The sequence below is a fragment of the Diadema antillarum genome, unplaced genomic scaffold (assembly GCF_040938485.1).
Source record: "Diadema antillarum isolate AM-2024a unplaced genomic scaffold, OU_Dant_1.0 seq00001625_RagTag, whole genome shotgun sequence".
NCBI lineage: Eukaryota > Metazoa > Echinodermata > Echinoidea > Diadematoida > Diadematidae > Diadema > Diadema antillarum.
Window position 1 is genome coordinate 177,836 of NW_027272334.1, and position 26,164 is coordinate 203,999.

Consider the following 26,164-nt stretch of genomic DNA (forward strand, 5'->3'; position numbering starts at 1 on the left):
TTTGACATCATTACAAACTTCACCTAATATAAACATTCCCTTTTATCTGCCGTTATTATCATCGTTGATATTGGATTTGTAAGTTATGTTTGCACTGTTCATTCTTTCATCCGTAATGTTGAAAAATACTATTGATGATGTTATTTTGCATTGAAAATGTTTAACAATATTATTCATGATGTTATCTTGAATCGAAATGAAGAAAAATGCAGAAATAAATCCAAACCAAACAAACAATTTCACCCATATAGAACTGCATTTACAGTAACAAGTTATCAATTAAATTACAACTGGTGGTGGCATAATAATTTGTGCACCTGTTAAAAAAAAAAAACACTGGGGGAAAAGACTTACTGAGATTTGTCCTACCTGCACAGTGGCATTGAATTACACTTGAGTGAGCTACTTAATGAAAACCCCACATCGATGGGAAATGCTTCATATGATCATATTTTCTGGTTGAAAAACTGTACTAAAAATCACGTACTGAAAGCGATCCATGCCAATTTGTGACTGTTTAGCCGCATGTAACAATCCTCAGTAATCTGGTATTTTTTCCTACATCTCAAGATCAGAAAAGTTTAGGATTTAGAAAACAAGAATATAAAAAGCACATAAAAGTAAATCATCATAACTACTCTGAGAAGACTGCACCAATAGTATGATGATCAGCTATATATATGACAACCACCCTCCATATACTTCCTACTGATATGGGAAGGAACTTGTGTGGCTTTTTCCTGTAGGCCCTATTAGAAACCATCCTCCCCCACAAAATAACAAGAAGTGGGAAAGACATGCTACATGTTCCAATGTCCACATAAAAGACCTACTAGTCTGTTGGAAAGGTTGACATAATATGAGCACAAAACCAGGTCACTCCACAAACATCTCAAAGATGTCGGAGACAAAAACACACTTGTGATAGATAAACCTCTTGATACAGCCCAGTTTTTGTTTCAGCTTAACTCAATAACCATGACCTGATTTTGACTGCTCTTTGCCTCAATAAATTGATATCTTACGCCCCCAGAGTTTTAGAGATTAATATCAATCTCAAAACGGGCAGTAGTACAGTAAAGCTGTGAAAAATAGGATCATAAACATTTGTGTAGGTGTTAACATTCATCTACGAAGGTCACATCTATACTCAAAAGCCTGCAATCTTGAAGAGTGATCTTCGCTATTACAGTTCAAGAGCACATATTAGGTTCCCATATACCCACGTTCAGATTTTCTGTTTAGGAAACTAAACTCTGTCCATTAGTGTGTATTACAAGGTAGTATCAAGGCCATTAATCTATCAAAAGCATCAGTTCCAGGTTTGTAAAAAAACAAAACAAAACAAATTCAGCACTAACAGACTAAAAAAGAAGCACATTACACAGTGAACATTATGCACCTGCATTTGCCCAAGAGGGAATATATCTTCTTACAATTTGTCAGAGAGCAAAGCAATACAAAGTAGAACATCTTTTTTATACCTTGTCACTACTTCATTAAATGCACTTAGGCCTTTAAATTCATCAATTTTCACAGCGCTCGACACAACCACTAGACTCTACACGGAGAAAGTGTAGATAAGAAGAGAGTCAGAAGGTTTCTGAAATCTTTTGCGTACTTTTGAAATATTCATATAGAATAATGTCATAGAAGTACATGTGAAATTTGAATGCTGAATCACTTAGTCTGAAAACGCAATGACACTGACCATTGCTGATCATCTATTCTATTTTCTTATTCTTAAATATCATACTTTGCTTGTTCATTTGTGTGTATGGGGGGGGGGGGGTCTACTATATCTAAGCATGCCTTAAGGCACACTACACCAACTGGCACAATTACCGCATTAATCACTGTATATTTCACGCTCCTCAAATAGGCAGCCCCAGAGATGGGTATTCCATACAGGTCATGTAAATATATTATGATCAGCATGGTTTGGGCTTTTCCACTCCGGCAACATGTATGCCGAGCCCAGAGAGACACACACACACTCACACACATATACATTGCTCACACACCATAGGTAGTACACTGCTTACTCTCGGCTGAAGATGGCAGGCCATTTCAACCTGCTCCTTTTATATCAACCTGTCTCGGTCTCCTTCTCTTCCCACTATTGCTACATCCTCCTTTGCATTTATCTTCCTCTCGGCCTCCTTGCTCCAAAAAGGTTTTCTGCATGCATTGCTAGCTGGGGTGCATTTTCCAAACACACAGATCTCCACACATAGCCACAGCCACTCTCTGTCACACACACAACACACATACACACATAACACTCACACACACACACACACACACACACACACACACACACATATGGATCAAGCCCATTACATATAAATATACAGCAACACACACTGGGGCTGTCTTCCGAAGATAGCTAACCCTATCCCATCTTCTGCAATGGTAGCAGGATGTGATCAGCATCAAACGCACATACACACATGCACACACACACACACACACACACACATATACACACAAGACTTTCATCCCTTGGCTTCTCTGTGTACAGCTCCAACTGCAGGTGCATGTGTATGGGTTTGCATTTGTGTGTATGTGTGTGTGTATGCACTCTTCCTATCCCCCTCTGTCTAACCACAGCTGTAGCCATTACTTCTACTGCAGGTCTGCCTACAGAAATGGCTTCAGATCATTTCAACCCAAAAGTCACTCATTCTGCATTTCAGTCCGCCACGATATAAGGACAGCATCCTCCTTCCTATAAATGTTAACCACCAGAAGAATTTGCTTGTGGTCTGTGTCTGAAATGCAAAATACTGTCCTTTAAAAAATGCTATAGCAGGGCTGCCATCACTGGAAACTAGTTGAGAGTGAGACTCCCATAGGCCAATGCTATAATTTAGGAGTCAAAATGAGTGAGATCAATAGAAATGCATGCAAATGAAATAAAGTTTTAGCGTGAGAAAGGACCAAAATGAGTGAGTCTCACGCTCAATGCGTGAGAGTTGGCAGCCCTGCTATAGCTTTTACATGGTGTGCATAAAATCTCACGGCTTCTATAATAAAGCTCCTCCTTTCTTACTCCAATAGCAATGTGTGTTAATGTGAACACAGACACACACACAAACACACACATACAAACACACAACACTCACTTTCACAGCATGCTGTAGACCGTCTCCAACTTACCTTTCTAAAAACTTCTGAAATATTTCTCCCTTCAGTGAATTGAGGATTTCAGTTATGTATTCCTGCATGCAGAAACAACAGACAACGGTAAAGAACGTGATAGCAGGTGTGAGGATGTATACGATCGATTTCAATGAACAGGTTTTCAGTGTATTCAGTGTATGATGCATTTTGACACACATACACACGAATGATGTATGATTTTTGTACCTATAAACAGACATCCATCTAATTTGTCCATTATCTGTCCATTTACATGTAGCAATCACAAAATTTAAAGGATGATGGCCTATTCACCACATTATCAAAATCAAAAATTGCTTTTCACATGTAACAGAGAATTTTTAAAATGACTTATTTACATTATCACAATCATAATTTGTTTTGTACATGTAGCAGGGACATTTTGAAATGGTTTAGTTATCACATTATCACAATCATAATTTTACATATAGCAGTCTGAGAAATGTCAAAATGGCCCATTTACCACGTCATCATAATCATAATTTGTTCTTTCCCACACAGAAGTCAGAAAAATATAATAATGGCATACCGGTACTCAACACATTATCATAATCATAATTTGTTCTTATGCATGTAGCAGTCAGAGTAATGTCGAAATGGAATATATACCACATTTTCATAATCATAATTTGTTGTTTTACATACAGCAATCAGAAAAAAAAAATGTCAAAATGGCTCAGAAGGGAATTTGCATGGTGGGTAATGGAGTTTCGTCACATCAGCTAGAAAATCTCGGAATTTGCAATCAGTGTCTGTATCTTATTTGCTGTTCACCATACACAGTTACCATTCTTATTCTGTCTCCATCTGAAATGGCCATATTACTCTGATCCAGAATTATATTCGTCGCTGGGGCGACAAGACCTCGTATCTACAAAATGGCAAATGTTCAGGAGAGCTAAAAAACATGGCAGCCAAAGCACTGTATCCAATGGGATAGACATTCCTTTGACATGCCGTGGTGGCTTCAATTTTTTTTTTTTTTTTTTTTTTTTTTTGGGGGGGGGGGGGGGTAAGACATCTAGGATTTGGATAGGATATCACTTAAGTGATTATCTGACCATTAATGCAAAAAAGTCATTTTCACCGAAATTGCAGATACAAGGTCTTGTCACCCAAGCGACGAATTTACACCATATATTAAGTGAGTCTAATCTTTTGTGAATTGGGACTTCCAAACAATTTTGGGAGTACTGAAGGGAGACATGTACATGTGCATGTCACATTCTTGTCAAGGTTAGAGTTAACAATTTCATGTGTTGTTAAATGCACAAATAGCATCCAACACGCAAAAAATTTGCAAAAAGTACAACTTTGTGAGATGTACGGCATATACAGCAGTTCGCTCAGCATTGTATTCTATCGATACCATCTATTGCCGACTCTTAGTTATGGTATTCAAGACATCGGAGTGCTCATGAAACCACTTCAACACAAAAGCAGAGTTCATTCCTGACACTAAATCTAGTGTCAAAACTGGAATAAACTTTTAAAGTGGTCAGCTATCTTGAGAAGCTTTATATACATCTCATTGAATCTTCAAGGTAATAATCAAGGCAGACTTATTAACAGTATTCCCATGTTTGTTTGTTTGTTTTAAACTGTGACCTCCTCTAGCAGGTGAGTGTTGATGCTGGCTGTTGGATGGCCACAGACTTTCCATTTGGGATTCTCTTGACATTGGATGTACCTTGCCGAATTTGGGAGACATTTCCCTGACCTCACGTCCCTCGGAAGGGTAATCGAGGTCACGCTGCAAGGCAATTTGATCATCGCTTGTACTTATCTGACTGGTCATGTCATATGGGAATAAAGCTAAGCACAGTGAATAAAGTTTCAGGCAAAATGTTGACACACAGGAGTTAAATGGATGTGGCTCCTACAATTCTGTCAGGTGGAGCACCAAATTTTGGGTGGACAAGTTGAGATCCGAGTGTCCACTCGCACATAATGCTGTTGGATGCGGGTGGGTGAAAGAATCCAGTGCCAAGTCACCAAATAATGCTAAAACTTGCATGGGGAACATGTCATTCCATAATCCTATTTGTATTCAAGTTCAGTGGGACTGATCTATGACCAGCAGAGAGCAACAAGATATTTCATCTCCTTCCTTGAAAATAAAGAGAAATATTGGCAAAACTCAGTTAAATCACTCGTACCTAGACTACAATGGCAAACTGAGAAGGAAAGTCAGAGCCCTGTTCACACTTGGCACATGAGCAGGGGCAGCATCAGGGATATCTTTGGTTCTAAAGCCAACTCAATCTATCGGCTAAACTCAGTTGAACCACTCCTAACTACAACTAAGGGCAAACTGAGCAGGGAAGAAGGAAAGTCAGAGCCCTGTTCACACTTGGCACTTCAGCAGTAGCAGCATCAGCGATATCTTTGGTGCTAAAGAAAACTGAATCTATCTGTAGAAATTCCTTCAGCATTACAGCGATGGTTACAGATAGAGAAAGAAGGATAGAGATAGATACATATAGATAGATAGATACACATCATCAGCCGAGATCCAGAAGGGTCCTATCACATTCTAAGATTTGAGCATAAATAAAAACCACACAATCAGTTTTCATGAACGAAAAAGATTATTAATCAAAAGTGGGTAGATTTACAAGCACTGGGCCAAATATTGGGTAAAATAGTGCCCTTGTGGTTTTGATTTTTAACATTTTACCAAAAATGAAAATAACCTAAAATTGACACCATAATGTAGAGGAGATCAAGCTCTACTATGTGATATCAAACTCATACCCCTCAAAATTGTGATAATGCTCTTCTGGTTCTCAGTCCCAGATAATATATTGATAATAGAGATAGATACATAGATATACAGATATACAGATATAATGATAGATAAATAGAAAGATAGATAGATAGATAGATAGATAGATAGATAGATAGATAGACAGATAGATAGATAGATAGATAGATAGATAAATAGATAGATAGATAGATAAATAGATAGATAGATAGATAGGCAGGTAGGTAGATAGATAGGTAGATAGATAGAGGAATATCGATAGATAGATGAGAAGATAGATGAATAGATAGAAAGATAGATAGATAGATAGATAGATAGATAGATAGATAGATAGATAGATAGGGAGAGAGAGAGAGAGATGGAGAGAGAAAGCAGGTATCAAAATCCTCGGAGCTGATGATATGTCACATGAAGGAGAACACACTAACTGAAGTGAAGGAACAAGGTGAACCGCTCACTGATGTACTGTGTGGTTAAAAGTATGTCGGTGTATCCTTGTTACCAAGTACATGTACGTCATACTGCCCTTCAAGAAAAAGGATGGCTGCACTTGTGCCAGTTGGAACCATTCTCGGCGTTACTGTTTTTCGTTTTAGGAACGTTGTCGTCTCCATGACCTGCTTCGTTAGATTCATGGCAAGATGTCCAGAATGGGGAATAACTTGTGTTCCTTATCAATCACCACATGGTTTAGAGATATCTAAAAAAAAAAACAACAGTTAAATACTCTACGAACATTGCTTTTGACAACTGAGTGCAACCAGACATGCAGCTTGGAAATGAGGAATGGGGAGGTTACTGAATGCATCAAAAAAAAACTTGCTCTTCCCGTCCCCTTTCAAATAGCAATACTATGATTGAATAATCATAGGAAGATGATGGTGATACGTATGAAAAACAGTTCTGGATTATACTGTAAAGCCAGAATGTTTGCATGCATTTAACTTCACAAATTTCGCGAGAGTCACATTTCACAAAATTTAAATGCACACGAATGTTCATGTCTATACTTGATGCATTGAATGCCAGTGGCAATTTGCGAAAATTTCATGATGCGAAAAAGGTCCTTGGCTCAAATTCACGAAAAAAATGTCTTGCTTTATCGTATTATAGGCCTACCTAGCTATACACAAGGCAAACGTCATGTCATCTCGACATTGTGTCTGACTATGGGGATTGTTCCTCGTTCTCACTCGCCCTATATCTCTCCCTAATTTCTCCACTCGGATGACATGTGAAGAAGACAACCTGCAATGCTACTATCACAGTTTACACGCAAATCCCAGCAATTATAATGCAGAGCTGTCCGTGTCATGCATGTGTTTATTTTCGAATGCCCGGCAATAACTGGAGAGGATTGCAGGGGTGGAGATAGAGACCCTGAATGAAAAGGAAAATTGGAGAGGATTGGTGGGGGGGGGGGGGGGGGTAATCAAGATGACATCATAAATATTAGAGCCGGGGTCACAGATACGCCTAATGGATTCATGGTGATTGATTCCTTCATCCAATATTTCATGGTTGAGGGGCGGGAGTTACCTCGGCAGCACCAGGATGTGGAAGAAAGAAGAGTAACAGTCATCTTTAAGGGGGAAAAAAATCATGAAACTTGTCTTTGAAGTCCATGCATGCAGCCAGCCACAATGTTGGAAGGGACCCAATCAAGAGAGTCAAGGAGGGAGGCCGCTGGGCCTGGCAACAAGGAGGTCACTGGTTCAAATCTGGGCTTGATCATCCTTGGCATCATGACTGTGGGTCCATGAGCATGCCACTTGGACTTCATTACTTTGTTCTATGTCACACTCTCTGGTATACAGATGTCCAGTGGGTGAACTGTGTGGCTGCTGTATCATATCTGATCCTATGCATCATCTCTGTCATTACCAACAGTCACTGTCTCGGACAAGATGATCATAGACTCTGGGGAGTTGCAGAGTTCCGCATACCAGTTGCTCCTGTCTGGTACAAGGCGCCCATACAAACTGGGGAGTTTCAGAGTCCTGCACTTGCTACTTTGTTGGACAAGGTGGGAACAAAATCTGTGAAGTTGCAGAGTCCTGGTAGTGTTGAGGTAGTGACTCGCCTTCCTGTGAGCTTTGCCTTTACTTCCACTTACTGCAAAAGTGGATGTCTTTGCTTGAGTAATTTTACATGCTAGGTCAGGTATCACACAAATTTTGCGTGTATTCAATTCCCGAGGATGAAAATATACAATGGTATTTCACACAACAAGTAAAAAAATGTGTTTCCATTTCTGCACCAGTTTCATGTCACACAAAATGCATGAATATTTCCACATCATGAAAATTACCACTTTTACAATAATTTACTTGTGAGTGGCAATGTACAACTGAACATAAAGTATTGGAAAAAGGTAATAGGATGCCCTTGACTTTTCCTTTTATTTTCATCAGGTGGGGGGGGGGGGGTTCTTCAGCAGCTACAAGCTCACAAATATTTCAGTTATACGATGCATTCCAACTTTCTGACCATCAAATTAAATGATATCGATACTACTGTTATGGGAGAACATGTGTTTTAGCTGTTTTTCTGAACATGCCAGTATGAGACACTTAGAATGCCTGCAATAAGACCAGTGTCTTTGAAAGACTTGCACTGCAAAGAATTCAAAGACTATGATCATGAGACCCATAAACAGCATGAATTCTGTCCAATACAAAGCATCAATTTGCAGCTATATTCACTCATTACCGTACAAGGTAATCTGAACTGCTTTCTAAAAAAATTATGCTATTTCAAACAAGAGCATGATAACATACTCTACAGAGTAATCAGATGTGTTTTCTCAAAAATAATGTTATTTTAAAAAATGACATCATATGACTAAATCTTGAAATGCACAGCTAGAGATCTCTCAATATTAAACATTTCCACACAATGCACAAATGATTATGTGGGTACAGAATATAGTCTTTGGGTTACTGGATTGCAACAAAAGTCAGTGAAAGTCACAAGTGCAGACTCACATTATTTTTGGAGCATTGAGGGACAATCGGGATTGGAAATCAATGGAGACCCCCAATGGATGGGTTAATTAACTAGAAGATGGAGATGTCTGAGCATGCCTGCTTCAGCCATCTTCGATTTTTCTGCTGCAAATGTGAGCAGGAATGGAATATTTACATGTACTTGTGCACATGCACATAAGCGTGAGGCAGGTTTGCTACATCGTGCATTAATGTAACGTGTCCCGTCACACACCTATATGCACAGACACACATACAATATGTGTATATATTATGCACTGGCGCGTTCATTGGATTGTAACCGATGTATCTGGGTCAGAAGACATTAACTTGCGACTCTGAATATCAATTGTATCATGGGATGCTTCCACAGTCAAGAAAATCTGAAGAACAAGCACATCCTCAAACTCACAAATATGTTTTTAACAGCATGGTTGATCTGCCTAAAGAGTGTCAATGAAGTTTGATGATAAAACAAATTATTGTTGGTATCAATCCATGCATAGTAATATAAAACCAGATTTTTTTCGCATATTTTAATTCTAATCATCATAACAGAAATACAGCCATGTACATGCACCACAAGTATGGGATATCTTTATGCCTTTTACAAAATGATTCTGAAAAGACTGTCAGATCAGTGGCTTTGTGTTTATTGCTACATCAAAGGAATTTTGTTAACTGATATTAAATTATAAATACTGCTAGGTACATAGTAAACCTTTTTTTTTTTTTTTTAATAGATGCCTTTGAAGAATGACTGTGCACTTCAATACTGGAATCCTGGCATATTGAGAGAGAACACACATCTGACGGCTCACGATATATTGGAGCAATGAAGATGAATAACGGACATTTAGCAAAGTGGAATCAGCTGACATGCACTCAATGTATGTACACGAGTGTTTTTCTCAAGTACAAGATGCCTTGTGCATGTGATTCTTCGAGCCCGTTGCCTACGAGATACGGCGATTCAACATGAATGTCGTATGATATTCATCCATCTCTGCTTTGCGATGGGACATATATGCTCTTAAAGTGCCCTACTACTACTACAAGCAGCAGAGCTGCATTTGCAACCAGTCTGCCTTTCCCGTACCTGCACAAACTTGCATCATTGAATCGGCACAAATATGACATCATAGAAATTGGACGGTGCCCTGCCCCCCCCCCCCCCCCCCCCGACCATGACCATGTCTTTTGAAGAATCTATATTTAGATCGCTACACACTTACCAGATCTATATGAAGTGGTATGCTAATTCAGCAATCGGACGAGAGTGCTGGTCTAACAGACTAGGAATTAGTTTGATGCATTATACATTCTTGCCCCTGATGGATCCATCTCATGCATGAAAGATTAATTACTACTCTGTTGCCAAGGGCAACAATATTTTGTTTGATGCAATTTCCCCTCCCTCCTTCTCTGTATTTGTTAAATGCATTTCTTTCTTTTTTCATCCAGCCCATATTACCCGTACCTTTGCACATTGCTCATTAGGATTATTTCTTCTTCTTTTTTTAAATATTTGCTGATGTTACAAGTTTCAATCAGAAAGCAATTATAATGCTGCTTAATGACTAGCCACATGTCCATTGTGTGTACATGCATGCATGTGTGTATGTGAGCTGTGTGTATGTGTGTGCGAGTGTGTGTGTGTGTGTGTGTGTGTGTGCATGTGTGTGTGTGTGTGTATGTGTGTGTGACTGTGTAGGTTCATGCAAATCGATGTATGTGTGAGACCCTGGAAGACCTGCAATGCTCAGCTGCAGCAAGTGGGTTACCCTGGGAATTGTGTGACCCCTGTGACCTTTTTGAGTAGAACAGTTGGGGGGGGGGGGGGGCTGGTATTTTGTGAGAGTAAGACGAGACAGAGTGACTTAGATCTTCTTCTTTTTTGGCTTCAGAAATCATCAGCTGGGCTGGAAAACATGAATTTGTTTTCATCAGTAGGATTTGTTTGTTCGAATGAAAGGTGGCAGAGGCGAGCATCTTGCGGAGGAAAAAGTTGTCACATGACTAAGCACAGATAGGAGGAAGAAGCACACGATTGGAAGAAGACTTTAAATATGTTTTGAAAAGAAAAAAAAATATATTACATTCATTTTAGCAGCAGAAGGTCATATGTTATAGTACTGTATAAGTGGATATTTTCGCGCAACTAATTTTTCGCGCTCGGCGCGGTAAGAAGAGTTTCGCATGTTTTAAATTCCGCGGTATCAAGACATCAACTACAGGAACATATGGCAAGAAATATTTGCATGCTTTCATTTTCGCGCTAGTTCAACAACGCGAAAATTTCCACTTTTACAGTATTCTGTGAGCAATTCAAATGGTCTAGACTAGATAATAATGATGATGATAGTGACAATAATTGTAATAAAATAATATTAGTACTGATAATAACACTACTACCACTGCTACTACTACTACTACTACTACTACTACTACTACTAATAATAATAATAATAATAATAATAACATTAACAATAATAGCTATGATTATAATGATAATAACAATAATAATGAAAAAGCAACATTGATGATGATGACAATAATCATTAACATTATCATCATAATTATGATGATACTAACATCATCTTTATCCAAGGCAGCTTCTATCAGTGTTACTACTGTTCTTCAAAATGAGTTTGCCATTACTGCCTTGCTCTTATAGAGCAGGTCTTTCTTGGTAATAAACAAGACTGTTTTATAGAAAAATGATTAACTGACTAAACCAATAAATGGTAGGTAATATGACCACTTTCTGCACAAGCTGTCTCGTTATCCGCAGTTGCTGCAGAAACAAGTTCAAGTCAAGCAGCTGACTCGTTTTTGGCATGCTGTTGCCATGGTTACCGCAATGACTACAGCTTGCAATAAAATCTTGAAGAAAAACAAGCTCCTTGCTCAGTGTCAATTGACTACACACTAATACATCAAGAATATGGCATAATTCCACATATTCCACACTTGCTATACAAGCCTACCGTCAAGTGGGAATTTTTTGCAGTGTTGAAATTTTCACACATTTCACGCAACCAGAAACTAAAGCAAAAATAAAAGCACGCAAATATTTTTGCGAGCCACATGTTCCAGTAGTGGATGTCTTGATTCCGCGGAATTAAAAACATGCAAAACTCTTCTTGCCTGGCCGAACAGGAAAAATTAGTTGTGCGAAAATATCCACTTTTACAGTATTCGAAACATATACATGTTTATATGTTTGCTTCTCTTCTTCAGGGTATAGGATACATGTATCTAGCTCTTTCAAGGGGGTTTAAAGGGACTGTACAGTACTGGTTGAGGTGAGGATTCAGCTTGTAATGTTTTGCGAGATATTTAGAAACCACTCTATGAAATGATAAAGAGCATACAATTCTTAGGGGAATCGAAAGTTTATTTGATGAAAATCGGTTTTTAAATGACTGAGATATCTTAAAACAAGGAAAAACAAAGAGATCCTAATAAAAGTCGTGGCCTGTCAATTTTATTAGGATCGCATTTTTTGGATATCTCGGTCATTTCAAGGCCAATTTTCATCAAATACACGTTGAATCCTTCTTGAAATTAAATGCTCTTTCATATTTCGTAAGAGGTTTCTCATTATCTCACCAAAAAAATGTTATAAACCTGAACCCTCACCTCAACCAGTACTGTACAGTCCCTTTAAAGCTGTTGGTCTAATAGTTGCTTGCTTACATGCAGTCACTGCTTCCCAAGCAGACACATTAAATGAAATTCTAATACAAAAGTACCAAAAGAAATTGTAAGAAATGATACTCATGCTGCATAGATGTTCCAGAAATCATTTCTATGCATACTACAAGTAACACTTGTAGCAAGTAAAACTAATGCTTGCTTTCATGACATAATGAGATAGGGCTTTGCAAATATTCTGAGAGCATTATTAAAGTAGATTAATTTTGGCAACCGTTCAGTAGATTGTTTCACTTAATAAAAAGTATGTCATTATTTTCGGTGACAAGCCTTCAGGAGCCCAGGCTGTTCACATCATCTGCCACTCCACAATCTATTTCTACTATTGGATGTTTGTTTGCATTAATACATGTTGCTAGGTCTGGCAAGCCGGAGACAAACCTCAGATGAACTTTATAGCTAACAAGAGACCCGCGGGTCTAGCGCTCACCTGAGTATCGCAAGTTCACCTTTCACGCAGTCACTAATCTAAATTATTCACAGCTCTACCAAAATTTGACGAGGCATTCTCAAGTGGAAGATGAAAATGTACAATAAGGGCCCAATTTTTTCAAGATTCCTTAATTTGGGGGAATTGGGGCCCCCTGGGGCCCTCTGGGTGGGGCATGGTGCCCAGTTTGATAAATTGAGATCCTGACCACCTAGGGATGCTACCTGCCAAGTTTGACAAAAATCCATCATGAGGTTTTCAGGAAGAAGATGAAAATGTACAATTCAGGCCTCCATTTGGACCCTTCCAACCACCCCCCCCCCCCCACCCCCAAGAGGGGCACCCCTGGATCTCCTATGAACAAACTTGAAACTACAGTCATTACTGTACTCACTCATAGTATTATCTCAGCTCTATAACTTCTGATTCTAGAGAAGATTTTTAAAGATTCCTTCATTTGGGGGGTTTGGGCCCCCTGGGGGCCCCCTGGGCGGGGCATGGTGCCCATTTTAACATATTGAGATCCTAACCCCCTAGGGATGCTACCTGCCAAGTTTGGTGAAAATGGGTCATGGGGTTCTCAAGAAGAAGATAAAAATGTACAATTTAGGCCCCATTAGGACCCCTCCTCACCCCCACCCCCCCCCCCCCCCCTGGGTCCAAAGGGGGGCACCCCTGATTCTGCCATGAACAAACTTGAAACTACAGTCATCAATGTGCTAACTCATAGTATTAACCTAGCTCTATCACTTCTGGTTCTAGAGAAGAAGATTTTTGCGGATTCCTTAATTTTGGGGGGTTTGGGCCCCCTGGGGGCCCCCTGGGTGGGTCATGGTGCCCATTTTAACAAATGGAGTTCCTAACCCCCTAGGGATGCTACCTGCCAAGTTTGGTGAAAATGGGTCATGGAGTTCTCAAGAAGAAGATGAAAATGTACAATTTAGGCCCCATTAGAACCCTTCCCCACCCCCCTCCCCTGGGTCAAAAGGGGGGCACCCCTGATTCTGCCATGAACAAACTTGAAACTACAGTCATCAATGTACTAACTCATATTATTAACTTAGCTCTATCACTTCTGGTTCTAGAGAAGAAGATTTTTACAGATTCCTTAATTTTGGGGGGTTTGGGCCCCCCTGGGGGCCCCCTGGGTGGGGCATGGTGCCCATTTTAACAAATTGAGTTCCTAACCCCCTAGGGATGCTACCTGCCAAGTTTGATGAAAATCGGTCTTGGGGTTTTCAAGAAGAAGATGAAAATGTAAAAAGTTTACGCACGACGGACGACGGACGACGGACGACGGACGACGCACGACGCACGACGGACGCCGGACAAAGGGCGATCGCAATAGCTCACTTGAGCCTTTGGCTCAGGTGAGCTAAAAATGCTATGAATCCTTTGTGAAGAAATGTGCATCAAACTGGAATAAATGTCCGATTCTATATCAAATATTTCCAGTACACAGGTATTAAAAACTGGTCCCTACAAAGGCTACGCGTTAAACAGGTTGATTTGTTTGAATGCAATATCAAGGTGCGTACTCATGAGATCATTACATCCCTTTAAACACAGCGTAAACCGCTTTGCAATGGTTGTTCCACATTTAGGTCACATTGTGACAGCTGTTCAAATAATGAAAGCTGCAGAAATCCAACCTTTTTTACACGCCAGCTAATATGGCCAAACGAGGCTATCCGAGGTTTGGATTGCAACGAGCTAAAATGTCAGAGGTAGGGCAGGACAGAGCCATTAATTGAAATCGAATTAGGCATGAGACAGCTGACCAGAACTCTTCCCTTAACACCTGGGCATGTCTCATGCTGTCCTCAATCGCTGGAAATCAACAACATTCCACTGACAAGAGTGATGATTAAAATTCTTTTCACACTGTCTTTGAATCAACCTTTGATGGACAGCTTCTGTCGATGGAAAATATCATCGACTATGGATGGCTTCACATTGCTCATACCGATCCACATTATTTCAAATGCATTCATTGTTTCTTGGCATGGTCTTCATGGAGAATGTAAAATTTGTTGTTGTTTTTTCTGTAGGAGGGGGGATTTGTTATTCAGTGATATGCTGTAATGAGTTACAAAAAAAATGAAAACATTTCATAATTTGGGATCAGTTGGATGTTAGGGACTTCCTGCCTTTCTAACCAATTTGTTGTAAACTTGTATGATGGTGCTAAAGTATTAATTCTAATTCTGACAGACTTTTGGGTTTTTGTCTGAAATAGAGATATCTTTAAAGAATGATCTGGCAATGTAATACATTATAAGAACACATCTAATCCATCTTTGATTTGTTTTTTCTTGTAGCTTAAACTGCAATGGAATGATAGTAATCAATCTATTTTCTGTACTCAGGTTCATTTAATGACAATACATTTCCATATCAATAATTGTCAATGACAAACAATGTGAGGGAAACCTGTTGAATGATAACTGAAGTCAGGTTTTAGTATCATATCTTCTGAAGTAGTAACTTATTGGTCATGTATTTCATTGCAGAGAGAATCATAATACTGTATACGCTATATATTTCACGGGGGTTTTATTTTCGCGAATTTCGCGAGTCGGGAGCTATTCGCGAAATTAACAACACGCGAAAATATTACCTTCCAAAATGAATCCCTTGCCTTGATGATACGAACATTTCAGTACTAGAATACCATGTCACAGCTTATCGAACAGACCATACTGGCTAATCTTGTTTACGCACGTCCACGTCTACTTACGAATACTGTAGAGAGCCCATCCATTATCGCAAGGGGACCACTCGTCAGAAATCTAGCGCGATGGACTTAACCACTTCAAAAATGTTGAATTCTAACTTACTAGATCTAGTTCGCAGAGTTTAGCAAGTCTTTTTCATGCAGTGTATAACTAGTATCATTCTTATATGCTAGTAAGTTGAAAATTCACACTTTCTTTGCCACTTCATATTTTTTTCTGGTCCCCCAATCGCGAATTTAACCACTCGCGAAAATGTGTGACATCGGCAATTCGCGAAAATTTATGTACGCGAAAATTATAGCGTATACAGTAGATCAAGGATACATAATGGAAGCTGGTAGTTAAAGAACAAATAATGGCTTATGAAACCACATTTTTTTATAATGCTTTTAGCTTACCATTCACTTTCATTGGTATGTGCTTCATTAACCATGATGGCCTATGTTTCCCTTAATCATATATCACTGTTTTTCCTGCACTGTTTCAATACAATGAACTATCAAGTGACATTTCTTAAAAGAAACCTGTACTGACATTTTCTACTTGTCTGATAATTCTAATCTACATTTTTTGATGCCTACAACTGGAAAGAGAGGATTCTAAAACCCAGGATAAGCCTATAACGATTTTTTGAAAAAAATGAAAACGAGCAAGCCAAGGAACGATCCACACAATTTGGCATACGTCACAGGTGCCAACCTCCGAATTTAGCAAAACGAACTAGAAAGGTTCTACACATGTCAATTTACTGATGAAATCTCACACGAAGTACTGCAAAAACTGTTATTTAGTAAAATTGCAATATGGAGCTGAAATAAACATGTAAAACAATATTTATTAATTTTTAAAAGGAATCTCTTCAAAAACTTTTTATTTAGACCAAATTTGTGGGGAATATTCCAGATATGCAAAATGAAATTGGCATCATTGTCCGAACGTGCTGCCCATAGAAAACTATTTGTAAAAAAAGTAACGTTGAACTAACTATGCATTGATGATGAGCGATCAATGGTTCGACATCACAGTTCAAACTATCTAACGAAGATGAGGACTGAGTGATTCTTAAAATCTAAATCCAAAAAATAGTCAACGGCAATCACGGTTTACGCCTAGTTAGAAGAAAACGGCACTCAGTACATATAGACTCTAGACTAGAACTAGGACTAGGACTAGTGAGCAGTCAAGGACCGAGGAGAAGACTCTACTCGCCGCTCCGTCGACAGCTAGCTGTACGTGCACAGCGCTAATAATAGGCACAGCGTAAACGTCTCGTATGCAATACATACCCCGAATGGCCTGCTGCCAGAACTTGAAGAAAGTCCAGACGAAAGTCCAGACTCCAAGGTCAAGCGTTGCCGCTAGAGGCCCTTGTGCTGCAGGCCCTGTTGTTTCTGTGCTGAATTTTGCAGGTAAGGTATCTGCTTTATGACTTTTCAATGTTTTTGTGGTCGAGATAAATCTCATGGTGGTCGTATTAACACCAAGGACTACCGTAAAGTTCCGTGTATAAGACGCACTATTTTTTCGTCGGAAAACGTTGAAAATTGGGGGTGCGTCGTATACACGGGTACAGTCGAATCACGGAAAAAAATCCGTCATGTACACCCAATTTTATAAGGCCAACTTGGGGCCATGTATGCCCATCGACGTTTGGAAGGTAAGCAATCACTAGAACTTACGGATAAAAGAGCGATCTTTCAATCTGGACACACACAAAAGCTGCAAATACGAGATAAACTTACATCGGCCTTGTGCAGTAACGATGTATCAATCTGGCCATTAGACAACAGCTGTAACACTATACAGCACTGCTGTATGCTACCGATGTCAGTCTACCAAGCTACCAACAGCCAACCTAGTAGCTGGAATACGCAATGTACAGGTATCATTACTAAATTACCGATACCGTAAAACTTATCAATGTACTAGTATCAATATAGCCATAGACAAAAGCTGTAAAATACAGAGTAGGATCGACACGGTGCCACCGTAAATATGAACGATGTGTGAAGCATGCATGCATATCCATGTCGTTCGTTTGCTCTTCATTTCACGAGTGCAAGTTCGACCAGCTAGGATAGCATAGCTACACTGTGCTGTAGCTAGCTAGCTAGCTAGCTAGCAAGCCTTTGGCAAAGGCAGCAGCTGCATGTTATGCAGAGAGGCTTTTGCAATGGACTCGCGTGCACACAGCGATCGGATCGAAGCGCGCTTGCCCGTTGCGCGCTGTGTGTGCAAGTCCATTGCTCTCTGTGTGCTTGTGCTGAAATTATAGCGAGCTGCCTTTTGCAAAAGGCTAGCACTGTGCATATAAGCATGGTACAAGAGACACACATGTTACTGGTAACAGTGCATGAGTGTAATTACCGTACGCACCGTACGCCTTGCCGTATGATCCCTCTGCTACACTTGTTGATGTTTTTCTTATTTTTCGTAATGAACCTTCCACTCTGACATGCGTCAATATGCGAGACACCCTCTGCTATGTATGACAGCAAAGATCGTACTGTTACTCATGAGTATGATATGCATGACACATATACCACGATTGAAAGGCGAAACAAATAGCTAGTGAGTACCGAGACAAGTCTCGCATTTTGCGTCTTCCATATTTTGTTGATATCCGATGAATACCGTTAAAAGAAAATATAAAAGGAAACGAAAAATAGAGCAAATACATGCTGCATTCTAGGGAAATATTGAGCTGAAATAATATGTAGGACACACGCAATATTTGCGTGGACATTTTCGTGTTTTTTTTTTTTATAATTTTAGGTCCGAAATTAGGGGTGCGTCTTATACACGGGTGCGTCTTATACACGGAACTTTACGGTAACTTAGAATTTAGATCTAGTTTTAGTACAATAGTAGGACCCATACCTCGGAAGAGTGGCCCGACCCGACCACGTAGATACAAACAGTGCAACTGCCTCGCGATCCAAGCGCTGGTGTAGGCATAGTGCTGGAGTACTTCCGTATCCATGTAGATATCTCAAAATTCACCCAACCAAATTGCACCAAAATCACAAGAAGTATTTTATGACTCATGTCCACTTGCTCACGCTAATTGGAACCAAATCTCAAGATGAGAAGCGTAAGTGAAGTTGTCGACTTTCCTGTCGTCGCTAAAAACAATCTGCTCTGTACGAATAAACAAGAGTGATCGCGGCGTATTAGCCCTACTTGCCTAGTGCCTGCGCACGCACAGACTGAAGTTAGCCATCTAATATCATGAGACAAATCTTTCAAGTAATCGGGAGCAAGAAATCAATTTATAAATAATTTGAGCTAAGTTGAATGAAAAATAAAGTTCGTAAATCACACAAATCGCTAAAATCATGACATTTTTAAATTTAGTTCCCGCGTAAATTCCCCGTTCGCACAGCACTAGTCGGCTAACTTCAGTTCTAGATTGTGCATATCGCGTTTACCAAGATCTCTCGCGAAGTGTGAGGGTTTTTTTAGTGTGACAACTTGAAATTCGGCGTCAATATTGATACTTCTCGATTACCGATTTCGTTCAAATATAATACGGTATTTTGAAATATGCTTAGAAGTATATCCTGTAATTTTGGTGCGATTTGGTTCAGCTGCAATTTGAGACAGCTGCATGGATAGGACAGTACACAAGTGCCGCCTGCTAGCTAAATTGGGCTTAAGCGTCGTCTGCTACTCGGCACGATTTAACGCACGCGTATGCGAGGGCTTGTAATCAGTGAAACATTTGGCACCTGTGACATCACGACATCCGGGCTCGTCAGCTCATTAGCATAATTCTCGCCAAAAAATTTCCATTTTCAACATGAAATTACGGACTAAATCGTTATGAAATTTTGATTCTGTTTGCACCGCTGGGTCTTTTAGAATTAAAAGAACAACATATAAAAAAATAAAAAACCGGTACAATGCCCTTTTAAGGGGTCAATTCCCCCTCCCCCCCAAAAAAATAAATAAATAAATAAAAATAATAATAATATTATCAGTGTGCTGCAATCAAGACCCATATTTTACAAATAACGGTGGATTTAACAACCACATCCCTTTTTTCTAATGTGATGGATATCAATAGCTTTAACATCACATTTTTTTAATGACAATGAAGATGTTAAGTTGTAGAAAATCATGCCAAACTTCCCTTGAAATCAAACCTACAGTCTGAGTTTAAGCGGTACACATATTTCTTGATATGCATGGTGAGGAATATGACAAATATACTCATGTGAGTATACATCATCACGGAAATGGAAATACAGTGTAGGCCTGAAGCTCTCTTCTCAAGCTTGTGTTTTTGACAGAGAATCAAAATAAAGTTATTAAGTTGAGAAATCATGTTTATTCACACCCTATAAACCTGGCCTTTGTTTGTTTTTTCCTTTTATAATTGCACATTGCACCTTTCGAAAGCTTTTTATGATTATTCAGCTTCATAGTATTCCCTAATGGTAAGCCACATGTTCTTAATAATGATTAAAAGCATTGAATATCTCCTATTCTTTTACTTTTTTTCAATACAGTACATAACATTTAGCGCTGTTCCTGCAAATCAAAATTCCAGTCAGTCGTGCAATATTTGGGCCGTAAATCTTTCACCATCCCACTGCGGAAATTAAACGTTGCCAACTGCCACGAAGTCTTCACAGCCGGCACTTCTGAGTGCATCGGCTTATTGGAACAGTGCACCGGCTACTGCTCATTCCTTGTAGCCCGTCCAAATTGGCAACATACTGTCAGTATGTTGTCTGTAGCAGCGGAGGAGCTGCTGAAGACACTGGGTAACATGTAACATTAGACCCCCGATACACAAGGCTTCCTCAGCGTTCCCGGCTGCGTGCAGTGCTGGGTGTGCTCGAGACACGGGACGCCATTTCGTTTGCGAGGGAGATACAGCTGAGCATGCATTATGCAAATGCACGTAATAACTTTGGCGGACGTTCTCTCATGTTGGGAGAGAGAAGAAAGGAGAGAGAGAGATGGATAGAGAGAGAGAAGAGAGGTCTCACGCATATATGTTCAGTTGTCTTGCTGTCTGTATGTGTGTGTATGTGTGTGTGTGTTTGTATTCGTATGTATGTGTGACTGTGTGTGATTGTACATGTATGTGTGCATGACAGCATGTGCGTGTGTGAGTCTGTGTGTGTGTGAGTGTGTGAATGTGTTTTAGTGTAAGGGTGTTAATGTCCGTGTGTCAGAGCATCCCAGTAGGAATGAATTCATGCTCTCAGTAATGTGCAAGCATGTTACAATGACTGTGTTATCACACTTGGACCCCGTTTTATCAAAAGATAAAAATTGATTTTAAATTTCCTTAACACACAGGCTGCCATAGACTTACAGTTGAAATCAATTATATGTTCAATTTTAACTCTTCATAAAACAGGGCCCTGGTCTCCTTTTTTGTATTTTTTTGCTTCTTCCTTCATTACATGGGTTCCTATACCATATTTCAAATTATTCACAGAGTACAGACTCCAGATTTTGAGAGTACAGCATGAAGGAGTTGCTGTTCTAGCTATTAAATACAGTGCCTCACAACTTGCACTAGACAACAAGATAATAACGATCATGAAGTAATAAGCATAAAAACATTGACAGACCTGATTTGAAAGAATAATGACAGCAATCATTCTAGACTATTATCATCACCATCGAAAGAGTTAAACTAAAGATTTAAGCTAGTGATAAGAAATACAGATAATCGCAATAGTCCATGTATGTAAAGCAGCTATCATTTTACAATCTGAGCATTATGCAATAATTTTGGTTTATGCACCCCTGGCATACTCTTTCTCCCCCTCCCCCTTACCTTCCCCCTCCTGCCCCCCCCCCAATGTTTCTCCCTTCCATCTTCCTATGCCTCCAGTTCTCAATCCATCTTCCATTTCAAGACACGCTATGACCAATCTTTCTACACTGAACCTACTTGACTCACATACAGCGTTTTCACCCGTCACCTGTCAATCTAAAGCATTGTGCTCCTCATCCGTGTAAGGATTGATCTCCGACTCTTGACGACGATGATTATTTCATCTGTCTACGCTCTATTCAGTCCTCGCATTGAATCTTCCTCACACAAAATTAATACAGTCCCTTCCTGATCACCTGCCTATCTTGACCAATGCCCTACTCATCCACGTCGCAATCAAATTCCGTCTCTCAGTAGATTCATCTGTCAATACGTGTATTTTGTGACAGGACTTTCTTCAATGTCTACAGCTTTCTCCTTTCCTTTCTTTTTTTTGGGGTGGGGGGGGGTGGGGCCTTTAAACATGTACTAGAAGTATGACGGCAATTTTCTGTATTTTCATAATGGATGTGCAGACTGACTGTTTGCATGTACAAGTGCGTATGCATGGGTTATGCATGTTTATATTAAATCATTCATATTGCATGTGTGTCCGCCAGAGTAGCTGTTTGTTTGTACGTATCATATGTGTACATAGTATGTCTGTATGCACATATATGCACAAATGTGTATGTCTGCTGCACTGAGTGTTCCTCGAGCATACGCTGCATGCTTTCCTGTGGTCTGACGGTACATACAGATGATTGAACTAGAGCACAATGCCGGGTATAATATTTCACTTTTTAAAAAGACGGCGCATCGTTGCGATATTCATGGGGGGCCCTGGATTCCATCCGAAGCACTTTGCTCTTTTCGGCTTTTCTGTATTCAGTGTGCCCAAAAAAATAAAATTGGATGCAGGGGAAATGACAACCAAATGCTCTATCATGGCATGTCCTCCATGGAAGAGGAGTGGTCATATCCAATGCGGTCATTGTTCATGCAACATCTTCTGCAGAGCTGAGGAAATGCCAAAAAAATGCCTGAACACGCATGACAACAAAAAAGCAATAATAACAAAAACAACAATACTGATGATCATAATGAAAATATGGTAATGATAGTAAAACCAATAACAATAAACTAAATACTGATGATAAAAATATAATGCTGGTTAAAAAAATAAAAAAATAAAAAAAAATAATAATGATAACGGCAATAATACTTGCAACGATTTGATTTCAAATCTCACTTTGTCTGTCCTTTTTTTTTAACTCTCTGTCGAGATTATCCTTCATCACAGTTACATGTGTGAGACAAAATGAATATAGCATAGATCCATGGAGTGTCGGGTGCTGAGATACTTACGCTAAAGAGGTCCGGTTTGGCTTCTTGATTCGTCAGCTTTTGTCTCACGTTTTCTACTGCCTCCTTGGAGAATTGCTGCACAGGGAAGTAAGCAAGACAGAAGAAGGAGGTGATCATTCATGTGAAGGATCAGGGGGGCGTTTCATGAAGGAACTTGTCAAATAAAATGTCCGACAAGTTGTCCGACAAGTCAATTATATCCGACAAGTTCAGAGAAATCAGCCAATCAGACTAAAGAATTTCTCAAAACTTGTCGGATATAACTGACTTGTCAGATATTTTATCCGACAAGTTCCTTCATGAAATGCCCCCCCAGATTCCACCAATTCAAGAATCATTTCACTGGCAGTGGTGCGCCAAACATCATCAGGTGGCAGCACCAGAGTTTCCTGGTTTAATACTTGAATGCCACATGTAAAGAAAAACAACATGTGAGCCTACGAGTAAATATCTTCTACTTGAGACAAAGAGCTTTATTCATATGTGTATGATAAAATATATACTTTGGATGTTTTAAGAGCAGAAACACAGCCTTAAATAACAATTCATTATAACAACATAACAGTTGACAGCACTAAGGCTTAAAGGTGGCTCAAAAATGCATTCAGCATTTAATGAAAGCATGCAGATCTTCACAAGATGTGGACTTCTCACACAGCTTGACTTCAGACTTGATATACAATATACTGTAACATCAAATGTAAGCACCAGACAAAATTATCAGAAACTGAGAAGATATGACAAGGAAAGTTACCTGATTAAAGTATTTTAGAAGCCTGAGGCAACTGATATTTCTATAAACCCACTATCGATCCCGAAATTTTGACCGATACAAGATAAAAGGATGGCCCTGTATTTTTTATTTTTATTTTTTATTTTTTTTTGGGGGGGGGGGATCAAATCACCCTCTTACATGGGAAAAAGCAAATGGTTTCTCACAACGCATGGCTATAAAATACCTCGGATTTCAACATAATTTTACACCTCTGCAGACAGAGAATACCCTCATTATTTTCCACCAAGTTTAAGCTATAACTCGACCCACAGATAGTGGCATATCTGGGAAAAAGAATGACAGCAAATCTCTACATTGGCAACATATGACAGATTGAAAAAGAGGTGTGTGTGTGATTGCTTTTGTTTCTATACGCATGTACTGTACCCTACCAGGGGTAAGATGGGAGTTTGCTGTATGCATTTGCTAGCACCCATTAACATCCCTCCACTCTTCAGCCCATCAACATCTTCATAATAAATTCAGCCTTTTCCCAGACTTTTTTGCTTCAATTGTGTCCTGAGTAGCATTAATTTTTCAGAACCGAGAGTGTACGCTTTCTCGTTTTAACGACTCTAAACCTCAAATATTTAATAGTACTATATAATAGACCCCTTTCACAAGAGTCGCTCCTGAACATTCAGGTACGAAAGAGAATCTTTGTGGCACCAGGGATATCTTTCTTGTGGGCACATTGTTATGTTCCTGTAAATGGCCCCTTTCGTCTCGATGGCAATGCGCTACACTGTGTAGAGCTGTCACTGCACTAACGCACTGGATATGGAAGACAGCCTTGATAGGGAACGTAGCGAAAGCGGGAGAGGGGCAAGTGGTAAATGCGCAAGGTGTTTTTTCATCGGCCTCTCATGCGGCTGGCACTGTGAAGATGCACTGGCACCTCGGTGGATGGGTTGAGTCGATGCACACTTTTGTAAACTGTGTGAAAGTGAGGAGGTTTGTAACAGTGCGAAAGTGGGGGGGGGGGTGGGGTTGGGACGGGGGCATTCATGATGCAACCTACGATGCAATTTAAGGTGGGCAGGCTCCTTAGAAGTTGTGATTGAAGGCGTTGCAGGTCTTAACTGGCTACCACAGACCCGCACACTAACCATCATCTAGCTAATAATAACACATCACCATTAAGTCTTTACAATATGCATGCATAGATGAACATAACAAGATGGATTCTCTGCATTTTTCAATGCTCTCGTGCACAAATGAATACAGACTTATGTTATCTATGACTCATCTCTGACCCCTGTCCAAAAAAGAAATTGAAAAATCTCTATTAGAGCTCCTGCATCATAACCTGCATTCCAAAAACTTTATCATTCTCTGGCTTGAAAATACACCTGTATCCCCTCCCCCTAAAAAAAGAAAAAGAAAAAGAAAAATGAATTACAAACTATAAAGACACCCTTTTTCTTTTGAGAATCTTCATCAACTCTTGCTTCCATAGAGGTGAGAAGACGACATTAAATAGGAGTTGATAACATTAAGTGTTGTTGCAACACTACAGCGTATGACCAATTTTTTGGACTTCAGGAAAATTTTGGCACATGTGTGTTCTTATGCATCTCTGCAGTTGGTCTAACATACAGTACAACATTAATTAAAAGTGGGAGAACCATCTACTTAACGTTGATGATAATTTTGAGGAAATACAATCCTTTCACTGTTTCAGTCAGAAGTTCACTAAAAAAAAATCAATTTTGCTCTTAGCAATAAAATGCTACATATTGGTAAACTGACTAGCAATGAAAATCCATTGAAAAGCCCTGCTAGTATGCTATGACCATTTTACATTCATTTCTTGGTTATTTGGTATCTCTGTTGCCAATGAAAACCATTGTTGTATGAAATATAATTCTGATGGAATCCAATTTTCTTTGCTCATTTCTCATTCATAACACAAACCTCAACAGAAAATGTATCTTCTTAATCTGCAATAATAAACTCACAACAAAGATTAGGTATACACATTGTATATGCTATCATGCTACTAGGTGTGTACAGAGTCAAAATTTATTTGACTAAAACATTGCAAATCAAAAAGAAACACAAACAAGAATAGACTTGAGGGGGGTAGATTCATGTAAGACAAACACAGAAGATCACACATGTCAAATATCATGCAAAAATTCACAATTCTTGCATTTATAATCCAAATTATTTAAAATTTGTCTATAAATAAATATATTTCTCCCCGTAATGTCAATAGGTCTCAACTGCAATACAAAAAAAAACAAAAAAACACCACCACACACACGCTTTATAAGACAAGACGTCAAACAGAAAGCCGGGGCAAGGCTGTCCTTTCAAATAGCCATTGGTAAGCTTGCAATCCCTGTGTTTCTTTTTATTTGTCTACAAAAGAAGATGAAAATTGAACGACTCTGACCATCATTGTC

The 26,164-nt window shown here is 39.3% G+C and overlaps 1 protein-coding gene across 3 annotated transcripts in view; it reads right to left on the bottom strand.

Moving 5' to 3' along the window:
- Positions 1-26,164, bottom strand: part of LOC139711201 (G protein-coupled receptor kinase 3-like) — a 124,327-nt gene that overhangs the window by 39,348 nt on the left and 58,815 nt on the right. For all 3 annotated transcript variants that reach the window (XM_071623119.1, XM_071623120.1, XM_071623118.1), the window contains exons 5-6: positions 22,979-23,053; positions 3,163-3,224 (exon numbers count right to left, since the gene is read on the bottom strand). In XM_071623119.1, the coding sequence (XP_071479220.1) occupies positions 3,163-3,224; positions 22,979-23,053 (137 nt within the window). The remainder of the gene's footprint in view (positions 1-3,162; positions 3,225-22,978; positions 23,054-26,164) is intronic.